This window comes from Saccopteryx bilineata, chromosome 4, assembly GCF_036850765.1.
Source record: "Saccopteryx bilineata isolate mSacBil1 chromosome 4, mSacBil1_pri_phased_curated, whole genome shotgun sequence".
NCBI lineage: Eukaryota > Metazoa > Chordata > Mammalia > Chiroptera > Emballonuridae > Saccopteryx > Saccopteryx bilineata.
The window spans coordinates 175,892,727-175,908,627 of record NC_089493.1 but is presented as its reverse complement, the minus strand read 5'-3'; the positions used below and the strand labels follow the sequence as shown (position 1 = coordinate 175,908,627).

The 15,901-nt window shown below is 48.1% G+C and overlaps 1 protein-coding gene across 1 annotated transcript in view; it reads left to right on the top strand.

The window, feature by feature from the left end:
* CCDC69 (coiled-coil domain containing 69) overlaps positions 1-15,810 on the top strand; it is a 32,776-nt gene extending 16,966 nt beyond the window's left edge. The window contains exons 2-9 of the mRNA XM_066273059.1: positions 1,882-1,951; positions 5,326-5,432; positions 5,940-6,027; positions 11,320-11,393; positions 12,395-12,496; positions 12,894-13,013; positions 14,309-14,406; positions 15,127-15,810. Coding sequence (XP_066129156.1) covers positions 1,882-1,951; positions 5,326-5,432; positions 5,940-6,027; positions 11,320-11,393; positions 12,395-12,496; positions 12,894-13,013; positions 14,309-14,406; positions 15,127-15,304 — 837 coding nt within the window. The 3' untranslated portion in view covers positions 15,305-15,810. The remainder of the gene's footprint in view (positions 1-1,881; positions 1,952-5,325; positions 5,433-5,939; positions 6,028-11,319; positions 11,394-12,394; positions 12,497-12,893; positions 13,014-14,308; positions 14,407-15,126) is intronic.
* The last annotated feature ends 91 nt before the right edge of the window (positions 15,811-15,901 follow it).

Sequence of the window (15,901 nt, the reverse complement as noted above, 5' to 3'; positions counted from 1 at the left end):
TCCCCTGGGAAGGGAGGGCTGAGTCCTCTCAGGGTGGATGGAGGACTCAGTTGTCAGGCATGCTCAGCCACTGAGCAAATTAGGGGCACCAAGGCCTCGAGGAGGTACCCTGCCACCTCCAGTTTGCAAGGGGCTCACACTGTGCCAGGGGCAGAACATTCTAGAATCCTTCCCTTATCTTCCCTCTCCAACCAGAAGTATGCCTCCAAGCAGTATTGCAGTGGTTCTCGAGGTCATGAAACTGTTAATACTTTTTATTCTAATAACTACTTTTAAAACTGTTCAAGTTTTTCTTTTACAGTGATAATTCACAAATGAACATTTTCATGGGCTGACTTACTTTTTAAAGCGTTTCTCAAAATGGGGTCTAGAATATATATATATTCTTAAAGGAAATCCTGAAAAGTATGCAAAAAGGGCTTACATTTTTTTTCCATCCCAAATTCTGACCTAGTGGTCAGTGCCAGATCTTGACCAAATGTTCACCTGTCTAGGGTGAAATGAGAAAGTGAAGGGTGCCTGACCAGGCGGTGGCATAGTGGATAGGGCATGAGCCTGGGATGCAGAGGATCCAGGTTCGAAACCCTGAGGTCACTGGCTTGAGTGCGGGCTCATCAGCTTGAGCGTGGGATCATAGACATGACCCCATGGTCACTGGCTTGAGCAAGGGGTCACTGGCTCTGCTAGAGTTCCCCTCCCCGCCCCCAGTCAAGGCACATGTGAGAAAGCAATCAATGAACAACTAACTAAGGAGCTGCAACCAAGAGTTAATGCTTCTCATCTCCTTTCCTGTCTGTCTGTCCCTATCTGTCCCTCTCTCTGTCTCTCTTTCTCTGTCTGTCTCTCTCACTAAAAAAAAAAAAAAAGTGAAGGGTGTGTGTAACATTGAGTAAGGACATCATTCCCTTTTTCTCAAAGAGCTGTCCTTCCTATATTTTGGAAGGTTAAAATGTCCTCTATTTTATGAAATGAGGGTGGCAGTCTGCAAATAATTTTTTTCAGCATCCTTGCTTGTCAATCCATATCAGTTCTACTAAAAATACTGCTCACTTATGAAAACTGAAAATCTGGGAGCCACCGGCACTGTGATGTAGAAAACTTGTGCACCCATCAGTTCTCTTCTTTGACTGCACTCAACCAACACTGGCCAAGCCTGGTTAAAGCGTCCGCCAGGTATGGCTCACATACTTTTATCTACATCGATGGAGTCCTAACCTGCCTTCTCATCTTCAAACTGGGGCTACTCCTACTTCCCAGGGTTGCTCTAAAGATTAGATAACTAGTGTCGATACGACAATATAGGGCCCGTACATCCGGATTACAGTGTCTCGCCCCCTCTGGTAAGGTAGGTACTTCAGCCTCCTATATGGTTGAGGAAGCAGCCCCTTCTAACAGAGAGTAAGTGTGGTGAAACCACGGCTTGGGCTTCTGATGCTCTGCTCCCAACGCCACAGAGCTTGAAGGGAAACTTGGCTGGAAGTGGTGGTAGCCATAGGTCTTGAAAAGAAAGGGGAATGTCTCTGAACTGGAGGTTGGGAAGTTTTAGGGCATCTCAAGGTCATAACTCGGGTTTGGGAAAAGCAGAAGGACTGGCCAAGTCCCAGGAGAAGGAAGAAGAGGGCAGGGAGGGCCCCATGGTTTGTGGCAGCCAGACCACAAACATCTAAAGAGAGCTCAGCCAGCATCAGACTCTTTCCCTGGCCATGATGAAAAATTCTGTTCTGGGAACCCCTTCATCCAGAGGGAGTGCCGCCTTGGGATGGTGAGGGAGGCAGCCTTCCTGGTCTGGTACAGCTGGAAGTCTCCTCTTGCCTTTGGAAGAGTCCTACTGTAGCATTCTTCCTCACATCAACCTCCACCCCTTTGTGCCATTTCTTCCAGAGACGCCGAGAACCAGATCAGCCACCCAGACCAGAGCCCCAGGAGCTAGGTCCCCTCAACGGGGACACAAGTAAGTAGACTGCTCCGTAAATACATTCCCTGACATCCATGATGAGGTTTCCTACTTTATAATTAACAAAGGTGATATAGCTACTTAATTATCTCAGGAGATTTTAGATAGGTTACGTTAATAGGAGTATTGTGTCTAAAACCAGGAAGGTGTGCTTTTCTGACCTGTGCTTTCCTGTTCTGGCCTGTTGATATCGCACCTGGAGTGCTGAGTTTATTTCTGTAAAGTACATTTTCAGAGGAATCCAGGAAAATCGGAAGGAGTACAGTGAAGGAAGAACAGGCTTATGAGGGATCTGAAAACCAGGTCCTGTAAGGAGCAGCTAGAGCAGTGGTAGTCAACCTGGTCCCTACCGCCCACTAGTGGGCATTCCAGCTTTCATGGTAGGCGGTTGCGGAGCAACCAAAGTATAAATAAAAAGATAGATTTGACTATAGTCAGTTGTTTTATAAAGATTTATTCTGCCAAACTTAGCGAAAATCCAACATAAAGTACTTGGTAAGTCGTTATTATCATATGCTTTAACTTGCTGTAACTCTGCTTTATAAATCACTTTATAAAGCAAAGTTACTTCCCTACTTTATAAATCACCATTACTGTGGAACCGGTGGGTGATTAGAAAATTTTACTACTAACAGAGATAGAAAAGTGGGCAGTAGGTATAAAAAGGTTGACTACCCCTGAGCTAAAGGAACAGAGGGTGTTTAACCTGGAAAGAAGATGTCGCAGTAAAACACAGCAGTTCTCTCCAAGTGTCTGAGTGCCCTCAATGGAGAAGAAAAATAAGCCTTGTACAGTGTGACCCGGAGGTCAGAACTAGGGCCTCAAGGTAGCAGGAACAGGCAGGCAGAATTCAGTTCAATCTCAAAGGATTTTTTTGTGTGGTGGTTGGCTTAAAACCATCAGAACTGCCTAGTAATAGAATGAGTTCTTCGTCTCCGAAAGTGTTTAATTACAGCCTGGAGGCTGTCGGGGATATTGTAGATGAAGTTCAAGCACCAGATAAGCAACTGGACCAGAAATCAGAGTTTCTAAAGTCTGGCTGTATATATTACCTGGGAGAACTTCAAAGATACAGACCCGGGGCGCCCTCACGGACCAATGAAATAAGAATCTCTGGGAGTGGGGCTGGAGAATCTGCATTGTTGGTGATCATAGATATTTTGAATAAGCTTCTCCCCAGCTGGGGCCCGTCTGCTACTGGTCTTGTGGAGATTTGGGATCCTGAGCCAAAAGATCTGTGAGAGTGTGGGGCTCTTTGATCTTGACCACTGCTCACTCTCCCTCCATCCTGATGGACTGACCACAGTGCTGGCTTCTCGCTCAGCAGTCCCTACCCGCACATGTGTCATCCTACCCTTTGCCAGACCCTGCCTGTGGGGTCGTGATTATCACGCTAAGATGAATGATAATGCTAACAACACTAGTATTTGTCTCTGATGCTTGCCATGAGCCCCAATGAACCTTTAGAGGCCATTTAGTTAAAGGTAGAGAACATTGAACACTTCCAAATGCCCGGCACCGCACTTACTGCTTTTCCCGGGAAATCGGGTGACTGTGGTGGGAGTTAGCCGAGTTTACCGTGGAATCAGACGGTGTAGGTTCCTAGCCCATCTCCCTGGTTGTGAACTGGGAGATCATGGGCAAGTTGCCTAACTTCTCTGTCCCTCAGTTTCCTCACCTGTGAAATGGGATTAATCATAGCATCCACTCCACTGGGTGGTTGTGAGGGTTAAGTGAGTAATGCCTGTGAGGCACTTGGCACAGAGCTGGGCACAGTCCTGGGTGTGCTGAGCTCTCCTATTCCTTACCTGCTGTTATTATTTATTTCTATTGCCATTGTTTTCTGATTTCATCACCTCAACAGCCCCGTGAGGAATCTATTAGTATTGTCCCAAATTCACATATGGAGTAACTGAGACACAAACAGGTTGGGTCTCTGCCTCAGGCCCCACGTGGAGCCTGTTAGATTCCAGCCATGGGCAGGGCCTGTTTCGGAGCTTCCCTAACAAGGGCTAGACTTCCTGTTTGTGGCTCCTTCCTGCTCAAGCAGCTCCTCATCCTCCAGCTGGGGAAATGCTAAAGCCAGGGTCAGACACAGGCCCCAGCAGGTAAAGCCCCAGTAGGAAGAGGTGACAACAGTGGCAAATGGCAGTCTCCTGGGCGGGAAGGGGGAGGCTGCTGCTTCTCGACCCCAGCTCCTGGTTGACACACAGGCACACACTGCCAGTCCTTTGGCTTCCTCAAAAGAGCTGAAAATCTCGATTTAAAAAAAACTTCCCAGTCATTAAATATTAGCAACTAATTATTTTGTAAGATTTGGATATCAAGGCCCTAGTCAGTTGGCTCAGCGGTAGAACAGTGGCCAGGTATGTGGATGTCCTGGGTTCCATTCCTGGTCAGGGCACACAGGAGAAGCGTCCATCAGCTTCTCCACCCCCCTCTCCTCTTTCTCTCTCTCTTTCTTTTCCTCTCCTGCAGCCATGGCTTTAATCGTTTGGGCAAGTTGGCCCTGGTTGCTGAGAATGGCTCCATGGCCTCCCTCAGGTGCTGAAATAGCTTGGTTGCTGAGCAACGGAGTAGCAGCCCCAGATCAGCAGAGCATCGGCCTATAGGGGGCTTGCTGTGTGGATCCCAGTTGAGGCACATTCAAGTGTCTGTCTCTTTGCTTTCCTGTCTCCCCACCTATTACTTAATAAAAATAATAAATAAATAAAGATTTGGATATCGAGTAAAGCAAATAGGCTGAATCTATCCTGTGAGTTACCAGCTTTGTTGTTGTTGCCAGGGGGCAACCCAAGTCTTTTGGCACTTGCACTGAAGGAGTCTACAGAGCCAGAGAGTTGGGGGCACCTCTAGAGGCCGATCCCCAGCTGAAACCATTTCCGAGGCAGAGATCAGGGTTCTCACCCCTCAGCCCCAGCCTCCCACACTATGTCAGTGTGATGACCCCACTACTATTTAGTGTGATTTTATTTTTCTGAAGCTGGAAATGGGGAAACAGTCAGACAGACTCCCGCATGCGCCCGACCGGGATCCACCCGGCACGCCCACCAGGGGGCGATGCTCTGCCCATCCGGGGCGTCGCTTCTGTTACAACCAGAGCCATTCTAGCGCCTGAGGCAGAGGCCACAGAGCCATCCTCAGCACCCGGGCCATCCTTGCTCCAATGGAGCCTTGGCTGCAGGAGGGGAAGAGAGAGACAGAGAGGAAGGAGAAGGGGAGGGGTGGAGAAGCAGATGGGCGCTTCTCCTGTGTGCCCTGGCTGGGAATTGAACCCAGGAATTCTGCACGCCAGGCCGACGCTCTACCACTGAGCCAACCGGCCAGGGCTTCAGTGTGATTTTAATTTATTTTTTCTTTCTCACCTGTAGCCACCACCACCCAGCTCTGTGCATCTGAGGAGGCTGAGCAGCACCAGAAGGAAATAACCAGAATTCTCCAGCAGCATGAGGAGGACAAGAAGAAATGGGCACAGCAGGTGAAGTCCCAGCCACTCTTTCCCTCCTGCTCAGCTGACCTTGCACAATCCAGGAGTGAGGACCAGATTCGGGTTTCATTGTTGTGGCAGCTCTTACTCCTTTTCCCAAGAACGGAGTCCTAGATCTGTTGAACAAGTATCTGTAACTGCTTGTATCTATTTTATGATATTTATCATATGCAAAGAACGGTGCAGAAACACTCTGGCAGTAGAAGGGCTTCCTACCTTGAGTGGGCATCAGAATTAGAAGACTTCTAAGTCCCTTTCCATCTAGATAATTCTCTGGGGACACCCCCCCCCCCCGGCCAAGCCTTAAAGAAAACAGTCAGCTACATCTGCTGTGTGAAGGTCTTGTGCCTTCTCTGAGCCTGTTTCCATCGCTCTGATGGAGGGTGGGACTCCGATCACCTAGTTGCATGTAGCTCCAGGGGTCAGTGAGTGGGTCACTGAGGCTCTGCTGAACCTGCACCTGCTCAGTCTCGTCCTGCTCGGCCCTCCACCCCCCAGGTGCAGAAGGAGAGGGAGTTGGAGCTTCAAGAGAAACTGGACGAGCAACGAAGAGTCTTGGACGGAGAACATGAGGCAGCTGTGCAAGGTAAGGACGGAGATGCTGCTCTGGGGAGGTGCTCCTCCGGCTCCATCTGCCAAGGTCACAGGGAGGACTCCCACTGGCCCCACCCCCACCTCTGGTTCACAGCAGTTGGCTGCTTTAGGGTTAGAGTCCGTAGGGTCCTTGGACTTGTTACTTGGGGCATAGCTTTAAAAGTCTGACATCATGGCTTTGTTTTACCTTAGTTGGAAGGTTTTCTTTCTTTTCCATTTTAAAAGCAACTCATATTCCTTAAAGGAAATTTGAAAAACCTAGACATACAGAAACAATTTTATTTATTTATTTATTTATTTATTTATTTATTTTACAGAGACAGAGAGAGAGTGAGAGAGAGGGATAGATAGGGACAGACAGACAGGAATGGAGAGAGATGAGAAGCATCAACCATTAGTTTTTTATTGTGACACGTTAGTTATTCATTGATTGCTTTCTCATATGTGCCTTGACCATGGACCTTCAGCAGACCGGGTAACCCCTTGCTCAAGCCAGCGACCTTGGGTCCAAGCTGGTGAGCTTTGCTCAAGCCAGATGAAGCTGCACTCAAGCTGATGACCTTGGGGTCTCGAACCTGGGTCCTCCAATCCCAGTCTGACACTCTATCCACTGCACCACCGCCTAGTCAAGCCAGAAACAATTTTAAATATTTGTATTTCTTCCCCATAATAATGACAGTACTTAACAATTTCTGGTTAAGTTGATTATTTCAAATAGCTTTCTTTCCTCTTATATCAATCAATGTGGTCCTCATAGAAAATTTAGAATCTATAGATTAAACAAAAATACCTTATAGCATAGTGGTTATATAGCCATAGGCCCTAAGTTTGAATCCCAGCTCTACCACTTACCAGCTGTGTAGCCTTGAAGAAGTTAGTTAAGGATATTGAGTGGGATACTTGGGTGAACTAAAGCTATTTTCAGCTTTTTAAAAATATTTTGGTAGTGTACTTCAGGACAATGTTATCTGAGTTGAAGCAGTTTTAAGTACATCAAATGCGGGTCTCTTATACCACACCATCACGAGTACATTGGGGAGATGTGCTTTCTGGAAAACTCATGGTGCTGGGTCCCTAATTCAAAGAGGAACATTTCTCATGTTTGTTCTTTCTAGTTTATTTTTACTTAAAATATTTTAGGTTACGTTTAAGCCTTTTAAAGGTTAGTTTTGAAAATTGAGACATAGTGCTAATACAAGGAATTGGTGAGGTCTTAAACTTTCTTTACTGTGATTTCCATTTTGGGTATGTTTGGCTAAGTAAAATTTGTTAAATTTTTTGTTAACTAAATTTTTTTTCTTAAAATAAAGACCTTTTTATAAAAAAAAGAAGAATTTAGTTAGCTTTGCTTATATATATATTTTTTTGTATTTTTCCGAAGCCAGAAACGGGGAGGCAGTCAGACAGACTCCCACATAACGCCCAACCGGGATCCACTGGCACACCCATCAGGGGGCGATGCTCTGCCCATCCGGGGCGTTGCTCTGTTGCAATCAGAGCCACTCTAGCGCCTGAGGCAGAGGCCACAGAGCCATCCTCAGTGCCTGGGCCAACTTTGCTCCAATGGAGCCTTGGCTGCGGGAGGGGAAGAGAGAGACAGAGAGAAAGGGGGGGGGGGTGGAGAAGCAGATGGGCGCCTCTCCTGTGTGCCCTGGCTAGGAGTTGAACCCGGGACTCCTGCACACCAGGCTGACACTCGACCACTGAGCCAACCGGCCAGGGCCTGTTCATAGAGTATTTAATTTTTAGAATTCAGAACAGTGTCTGATATTTTACAAGATATTTAGCAAATAATTATTATCTTTATTATTTTATTATTGAGAAAATTAAAACTGTGTGCAATTCCACCCAGAACTAGTAGCTGTCCCTTTGCTCTAGATCTCTTTCGGTTTTTTGTATATACCTTGAATATACATCTTTACACACATACACACACGTAATTTGGGGGGAGGAGATAATTTTTCTTTTATTTGAATTGCATTAACAACTTGTCATTAACCTTCTGTGACATAAGTTTTAGTAACAGCATAGCATTCCAGTGTGTACCCTTGTTCATTTCACTGCCCCCTTCAGTTAGGCATTTAGGTAATTTCAAACTTTTGCCATTTTTTACAATAGTCATGATGCTTACACAAGTGCGAACCCCATTTTATAAAACCTTGGCCACTTTCATCACCACTATCCATTCCCACCACCACCACTACCAGTGTCCAGTTCTGGAACACTGTCATCACCCAGAAAGTAAACCTCCTCCTTACCAGTCACTTTTATACCTCCCTCCCCGTCTCCCAGCCTCTGGGCACCGCCAGTCTGCCTTTTGTCTCGTGGCTTTGTGTGTTCCGGACACTCATATAGAGGGAAGCATACAACCTGCGATCTTCACATCTGGCTTCTCTCACCCAGCATACTATTTCCAAGACCGCAGCGTGCATTTACACCCACTCCTTTTGTTGTTGTTGTCCTGCCTGTTTTAGGAATTACTCCATTCCTTTGTATGGCTGAATAATATTTCATTATTATTGGCACAGACACACTACACTTTGCTTCCAGTCACTAGTTGATGGACACAAGGGGGCTACCTCCACCCTTTGGCCTCCGTGAATAAGAACCACTAGTACAAGCACCTGCTTGAACCCCTGCTTACATTCCCCTGGTGTACACCCAGGAGTAGAAGTGCTGGGTCGTATGGTCATTTTACGCTGACCTTTAAGAAACCGCCAGCTGTTTTCCACAGTGGCTGCACTACTCTACATTCCCGCCAGCAATGGACGACAGTTCCGGCTGCACCCCATCCTTGCCAGTGCTTGTTATTTTATTTTCCGTTGTTGTTGACACTAGTATTATTATTGTTGCCATTCTATTGGGTGCAAAGTGGTTTCTTGTGGTTTTGATTTGCACTTCCCTAATGACTAATTTTGCTGAGCATCATTTCGTGTGCTTATGGGCCGTTTGTATATCTTCTTTGGAAAAGTTGACTTACATTTTTGGTGCTATTGAAGTTGACCTGCAAAATGTCATGCCGGTTTTCCCTTTAATCATCAGTATTTGCATGGCCTTTGCCCAGAATTATTTATCTTTTAAAAACACAGTGATGATTGCCTGACCAGGAGGTGGCGGAGTGGATAGAGCATCAGACTGGGATGCGGAGGACCCAGGTTGCCAGCTTGAGCGCAGGCTCATCTGGTTTGAGCAAAGCTCACTAGCTTGGACCCAAGGTTGCTGGCTTGAGCAAGGGGTTATTCGGTCTGCTGAAGGCCCACGGTCAAGGCACATATGAGAAAGCAGTCAATGAACAACTGATGTCACAACGAAAAACTGATGATTGATGCTTCTCATGTCTCTCCATTCCTGTCTCTCCCCATCTATCTCTCTCTCTGAGTCTCTCTGTGTCCCTGTAAAAAAACAAACAAAGGCCCTGGCCGGTTGGCTCAGTGGTAGAGCGTCGGCCTGGCGTGCAGAAGTCCCGAGTTCGATTCCTGACCAAAGCACACAGGAGAAGCACCCATCTGCTTCTCCACCCCTCCCCCTCTCCTTCCTCTCTGTCTCTCTCTTCCCCTCCCGCAGCTGAGGCTCCACTGGAGCAAAGATGGCCCGGGCGCTGGGGATGGCTCCTCGGCCTCTGCCCCAGGCGCTAGAGTGGCTCTGGTCGCAACAGAGCGACGCCCTGGAGGGGCAGAGCATCGCCCCCTGGTGGGCAGAGTCTTGCCCCCTGGTGGGCGTGCCGGGTGGATCCCGGTCAGGCGCATGAGGGAGTCTGTCTGACTGTCTCTCCCCCTTTCCGGCTTCAGAAAAATACAGAAAAAAAAACCAAACAAAAAAACACAGTGATGATTACTTATAGGTAAAATTTTGTACCCTGTTCTTTTAACATTGTATCAAACGTGTTTCTATGTAATTATGCTGCTACTAACATGTTTATGAAGGCTGGGCCATTGCATACATGGTTTTTCTTAATTTATCCTGAGAATAGACATGTACATTTTAAAAATAAATTTATTTATTGATTTGAAAGAGAGAGGAAGGGAGAGAGAGAAACACTGATTTGTTCCTATATGTACACTTGACTAGGAATCAAACCTGTAACCTTTTCATATCAGGACGATACTGTAACCAACTGAGTGTCCAGCCAGAGCTAGACATGTAGATTTTAATGACTATGAGTAGCGCTGCACTAAATGTCTTTTGTATAAAGATGTGCCCACATTTTACATGATGTCCTTAGATTCCCAGAAATAGAATAACTAGAACAGAGGTCTAAACAATTTTAAGACTCTTGAAACATATTGCAACATTAGCATGAAATGTTTTTGAAATGGAACAGAGGTTCTTGCTTTGGGAATTTGAAGAGTTGGGTTTTAATATTAATACACCGCATGAAACTGGGCCTGTCACTTGACCTGAGCTCTGTTTCTGTGTCTCTATAATCTACCTTGACTCTCAGTTCACTTTGCATATATTAAAATCGACCCTCCCTACCTCACAAGGCTATTGTGGGAAAACAACTCTCTTCTCCAAGTATTGCTTTGATATTATTTTTAGCATTGTAAATATATCGATAAGAAAATTTTCCTATTATGAAACCCCAGAAAGAAAGAGACTGTCTTGAGTTCTTACCATCAGTCATAATTTGTGTGTGTGTGTGTGTGTGTGTGTGTGTGTGTGTGTGTGTGTGAGAGAGAGAGAGAGAGAGAGAGGGACAGACAGGAAGGGAGAGAGATGAGAAGCATCAATTCTTCATTGTGGCACCTTACTTGTTCATTAATTGCTTTCTCATATGTGCCTTGATGGGGGGCAGGGGACTACAGCAGAGCCAGTGACCCCTTGTTCAAGCCAGCGACCTTTGGGCTCAAGCCAGCAACCATGGGGTCATGTCTATGATCCCACGCTCAATCCAGTGACCCCACGCTTCAGCTGGTGAGCTCTTGCTCAAGCCAGCAACCTCGGGGTTTCAAACCTTGGTCCTCCGCATCCCAGTCCGATGCTCTATCCACTGCGCCACCGCCTGATCAGGCAGATCTTTGGATCTTAGCCTCAGCAAGTTGTGGGTGCAAGCCACACTCTGGTAGGGTTCATGGTTCCTCCCAGGATATAATTTGTTTCCGTTTTCATGAGCTTTTATTAAATATATGCTATATTTCTGATACAATCCCAGGCCCATGAGATAGAAGGATGGATAAGAGCATGGGCCCCAGGTGGTCACCTGGGCTCTCTGGCCCTCGTGGGGCCTTCCAGAAGGGTGAAATGTCTGAGTGTCCAAACTCACAGAGGTCTCCCTTCCCTACAGTCCTCCGGGCCTCACATGAGAAAGAGAAAGAAGCCCTAACTCACTCATTCCAGGAGGCCAAGGCCACCTTGCAGGTAAGCCGGGTTGGGCCATGTCAATCCCCGAGAGTAGGACAGTACTTGCAGGAAAGCAGCATGGGGCCCCAGGGCAGCCGAAGCTGATGGCCTCTACCTGGGTGTGAGGGACAGAGCCTACTGTCTTCTGTGTATCGAGGCCCCTTGATGTGGCAGCTGGACTTGAGATGAGGGTTGGCCTATTTCCCCAAGGACCGTTGTGGGGATCTTGGAGACTTCATGGGCCGGGCGCCACAGTGGAATGAGACCAGTGGGCGGATGCGCAGGGGCCTGTGGAAGCATAAAAGGAGGCATCTAACCCAGTGTGGCTGGTCGCGGTTTCCTAAAGGGACTGAGATCTAAGCTGGAACCTGAGGGAGAGGTTGGAATTCTTCAGGTGAAGACGGGTAGGATGGGTGCCTTAGGCGGAAAACAAAACAAAACTAAGAACAGTGTGTTTAAAGGCATGGTAGAAAGCGGGGGAATGTGGAATACCTGTGAACTGGAAGAAGTCCGAGATACCTGGGGGAGATTAGAGTGGGCAAGGCCAAATTGCAGGGAGGGGGTCTGTGAATCATATTGATATTGAGGGGTTGCATTCTGTCCTAATGGTAGTGGACAAGGTTGGGGTGGAGGAAGTTCTTGGCAGAGGATAACTGTGGGACAAGAATGTACCTTGCAATTGGAGTGATGTGGTATTTGGCTGCAGGAGACAGTTGTAGCGGGAAACAGGAGAGACGTGATGGGGGGAGTATATGAGTCTGGTGTGGATGTACTTTGAATGCCAGGCTAACACCAGCCTTGAACACCAGGACGTTATCCCCAAGGCTGTGGAGAGTGATTAAAGGCTTTAGAACACGGGGTTGTGTTTCAGGCTGTGGTTGATGTGGTTGAAGCCTGCATTGTTGGGTAGAGCAAACACAGACTGAAGAACCCAAAACTGATCCCTCTCTGGGATGTGAAGTCCAACTACTGCCTTTGTGAGCCAGGCTTTGATCACTTCCTCCCTGCTTCCTCTCCAGGAGACCATAGATGGACTGACCTCACAGCTGGACGTCTTCCAGGCCAAGATGAAGAGGGTGGAGGAGTCCATTCTGAGCCGAGACTATAAGAAACACATCCAGGTAGGTGGCAGTGCACCTGGGGGCCTTTCCTTCTGGAATCTCCAGGGAGGTCAGGGTCCCCATGTCACTGGGGGGAAAAGTAAGGCACAGAGAGAGGCACCTGGGATAGTAAAGTACGCAGGCTCTGGATTCAGAGAGAACGAGTTGCAAACAGCAAACCTACCACTTAGCACGAGCAATTTAGCATATCTGAGCCGCAGTTTCCTCATCTGTGTTGCCTCAAGGGGTGTTATTGGGATAGAATGAGACCAAGCATACTAAGCACTTCCCATGGGCCAAGAAAGGGAGGCGATGTCTATAAGTCAAACAGTGGGTCGGAGGCAGAATGGGGAGGGGGGAGACAGCCCGTGCCCCTCTGCCTGCTGGCCTGATGAAGTCACTCCCTGTCCCTCTCTAGGATTACGGGAGCCCCAGTCAGTTCTGGGAGCAGGAGCTGGAGAGCTTGCACTTTGTCATTGAGATGAAGAACGAGCGTATTCATGAGCTGGACAAGCGGCTGATCCTCATGGAGACAGTGGTACGTGGGCGGGGCGTCCCGGGCTACAGCCTTGGCCTCTGCTTTCCCAGTGCTTCCTCTGTAGGTACTTTGATGAGGCCCCCACCATCTTTGAACTGTCACCCATGCTGACCCTTGAGACAGCTGAGGCTGGTCTCTGGCCAGTCTGGGTCAAGCAGTAGCTCCTTGTCATCTGGGTCCTGTACTTCTCTTGGGTACTCAACGTAACTGTAACGTGGATGACACCAGGGCAGGTAGTATAGCTCATGAGGAGGGGCCGGCAGATGTCACATGTCAGGCAGGGGTTGGGGAAGGCTGAAAAATCAGACAGATATGGGAAGCCAGAGTCGGCAAAGTCAGGCCTGGGGAGTGGCAGGCACTAAGGACACACATGGCTTTGTCTCCAGGGGAAGGGAGGCCTTGGAAACCTAGGGTTAATCTGAACAGAGATTGCATTGCTCAGGAAGATGTTTCCCTGGCCCTGCGTGCCACACACTCTGATTTTAATCAGACCATTTCAAGTGTTCACTGTAAATTTCATTCAACCATTTTTTTTTTACAGAGACAGAGAGAGAGTCAGAGAGAGGGTAGATAGGGACAGACAGACAGGAACAGAGAGAGATGAGAATCATCAATCATCAGTTTTTCATTGCGACACCTTAGTTGTTCATTGATTGCTTTCTCATATGTGCCTTGACCATGGGCTACAGCAGACCAAGTAACCCCTTGCTTGAGCCAGCGACCTTGGGTCCAAGCTGGTGAATCTTGCTCAAACCAAATGAGCCCACACTCAAGCTGGTGACCTCAGGGTCTCGAACCTGGGTCCTCCACATCCTAGTCCGACGCTCGATCCACTGCGCCACCGCCTGGTCAGGCTCATTCAACCACTTTTATGGCATAGCTTAACAGGCACAGTTAATTTTATTTACCTATAAATACTGCTCATAAAATTTAGGGGATATTTCAAAATGAATATGAAGCTATAAAATATTCCCTAGTTTTTGTGAGCAGTGTATATTATATCCCCTGACTTTTGGAGAACCAAGAATATTCTTTCTCTTCTGAAATGATGGAGGTACTAGATGGTAGAGCTGTATTCTTTTCCTAACATCCTCATGTAGCAAAATTGAAAGTTGGCAGCCCTTTGTTTACTCCTTAGTTTTATTTTTTCTGCGTAAGCTTATTGCTCCCTGAAATGTAACATTTGGTCTGGAACGAATCAGTGTTTTCAGTGACCACAGATAAGAGGGAGGTGAGAGCACATGTTGCGTCATGGGAGTTTGGTGGCTTTCTGAGCTCATTCTGATTTGTTACAGAAAGAAAAAAACCTGATGTTGGAGGAGAAGATCAGCACACTCCAACAGGAGAATGAGGACCTCCGCGTCCGAGGCCGCAACCAGACGGTTGTGTCAAGGTAGCTGTCCCCCTGCCTCCCTCACTCTTGTCCTCACCTTCTTTGCCAGAATCTCCAGTTGAGAGTCTCAGAGAAGCCCAGAGATTGTCTAGACAGGTGGGCCTAGGACTATCCAGGGAATGTGGCTCCTCTTTTCTTGGGAGTGGGTATCCCTAGGGACCAGCTCTGCCTGGAAACCTAAGTTAAAGGCCCTGATGAGTATCTGTTTGTGCCCATTCTAGCTGAGTGGGCTTCATGGGAAAGCCCAATCTGAAAAGAGGAACAAGAAACTTATAGCTCAAGAGGTCAAATGAATGAATAAATATACATGAATGAATGAATCCATTCTAAGGGCTTCATAAATGAGAACTAATATCATGTATCAGACATGTTGGTTGAATACATATTATCTAATTCTCCTTATTACTGTAAGAACTGGGTCCCATCATTCTCATCCCCATTTTACAAATGAGGAAACGGAAATTTGACAAAAGTAAGTAACTTGTCCAAGGACACACAGCTTTTTGACGGGGCACATTTGAACCCAGAGCTGTCTGCTTGTGAGGACCATGCTTTTTGGTCAACAGATCACCTCTTGCATTCACGGGGGCAAGACAGGGTGGTGGGGGACCCTGGAGCAGGCTGGTGGCCCATCTGCGGACGGCGCCCTAGGGGCACGGGTTGGTCTCTACGGTCCCAGAGACCCTGACAGGCCACCCTGGCCTCTGTCTCCATCCACAGGCAGCTCTCAGAGGACCTGCTTCTCGCCCACGAGGCCCTGGAGAAGGAGTCACAGTTAAGGCGACAGCTCCAGCAAGAGAAGGAGGAGCTGCTGTACCGGGTCCTTGGGGCTGATGCCTCCCCCGCCTTCCCTCTGGCCTCAGTCACCCCCACTGAGGTCTCCTTCCTGGCCACATAGGCTCCAGGCCTGGACAACCATGACACCTGTGGTCACAGCTCCCTCTCCAGGACTTTCCAGAGAAGACAGCAGGAGCCTCTCGTTCTGTTCCCAGGAGGGGATGAGGGCAGGAGTGAAATGGGAGCCAGGGTGTGTGCCCAGTGAGCCCCGGGGGCTTGGGCCACGTGGAATCACCCAGGGGGCTTTAGGGGCCCCAAAAGGCCTCTCTTGAGATGGCCCAGGAAGCAAGCAAGGGGAGTTTTTTCCTCCCCCACCCTTCAAATCTTCAAATCAGGGAGTTTTAGAGGCTTTTCCCAGGGGGATCCTGTGCCACTTTGACCATTGGACAAAGAGGACACAAGCCCTGGCCCTAATTTGTCAGCTTTGCTGCCAGCTCGTCAGCCTACCCCTGGATGCCCCCACTTCTGCCCTGGCCTTCTCTGAGCCGCAGTTTACTGTTCCTCTAAACGATGGGGGGACAGAACAAATGACTCTTACGTCACCACGTAGTCCCATTCTAGGGTTGTCTGAAGGGCAGACTAGGAACTGGGGAAGGTGAGTGGCTGGGAGGGGTCACTGGAGACCCTTGGGGCTGGCAGTGCCGGGGCCAACCCAGCC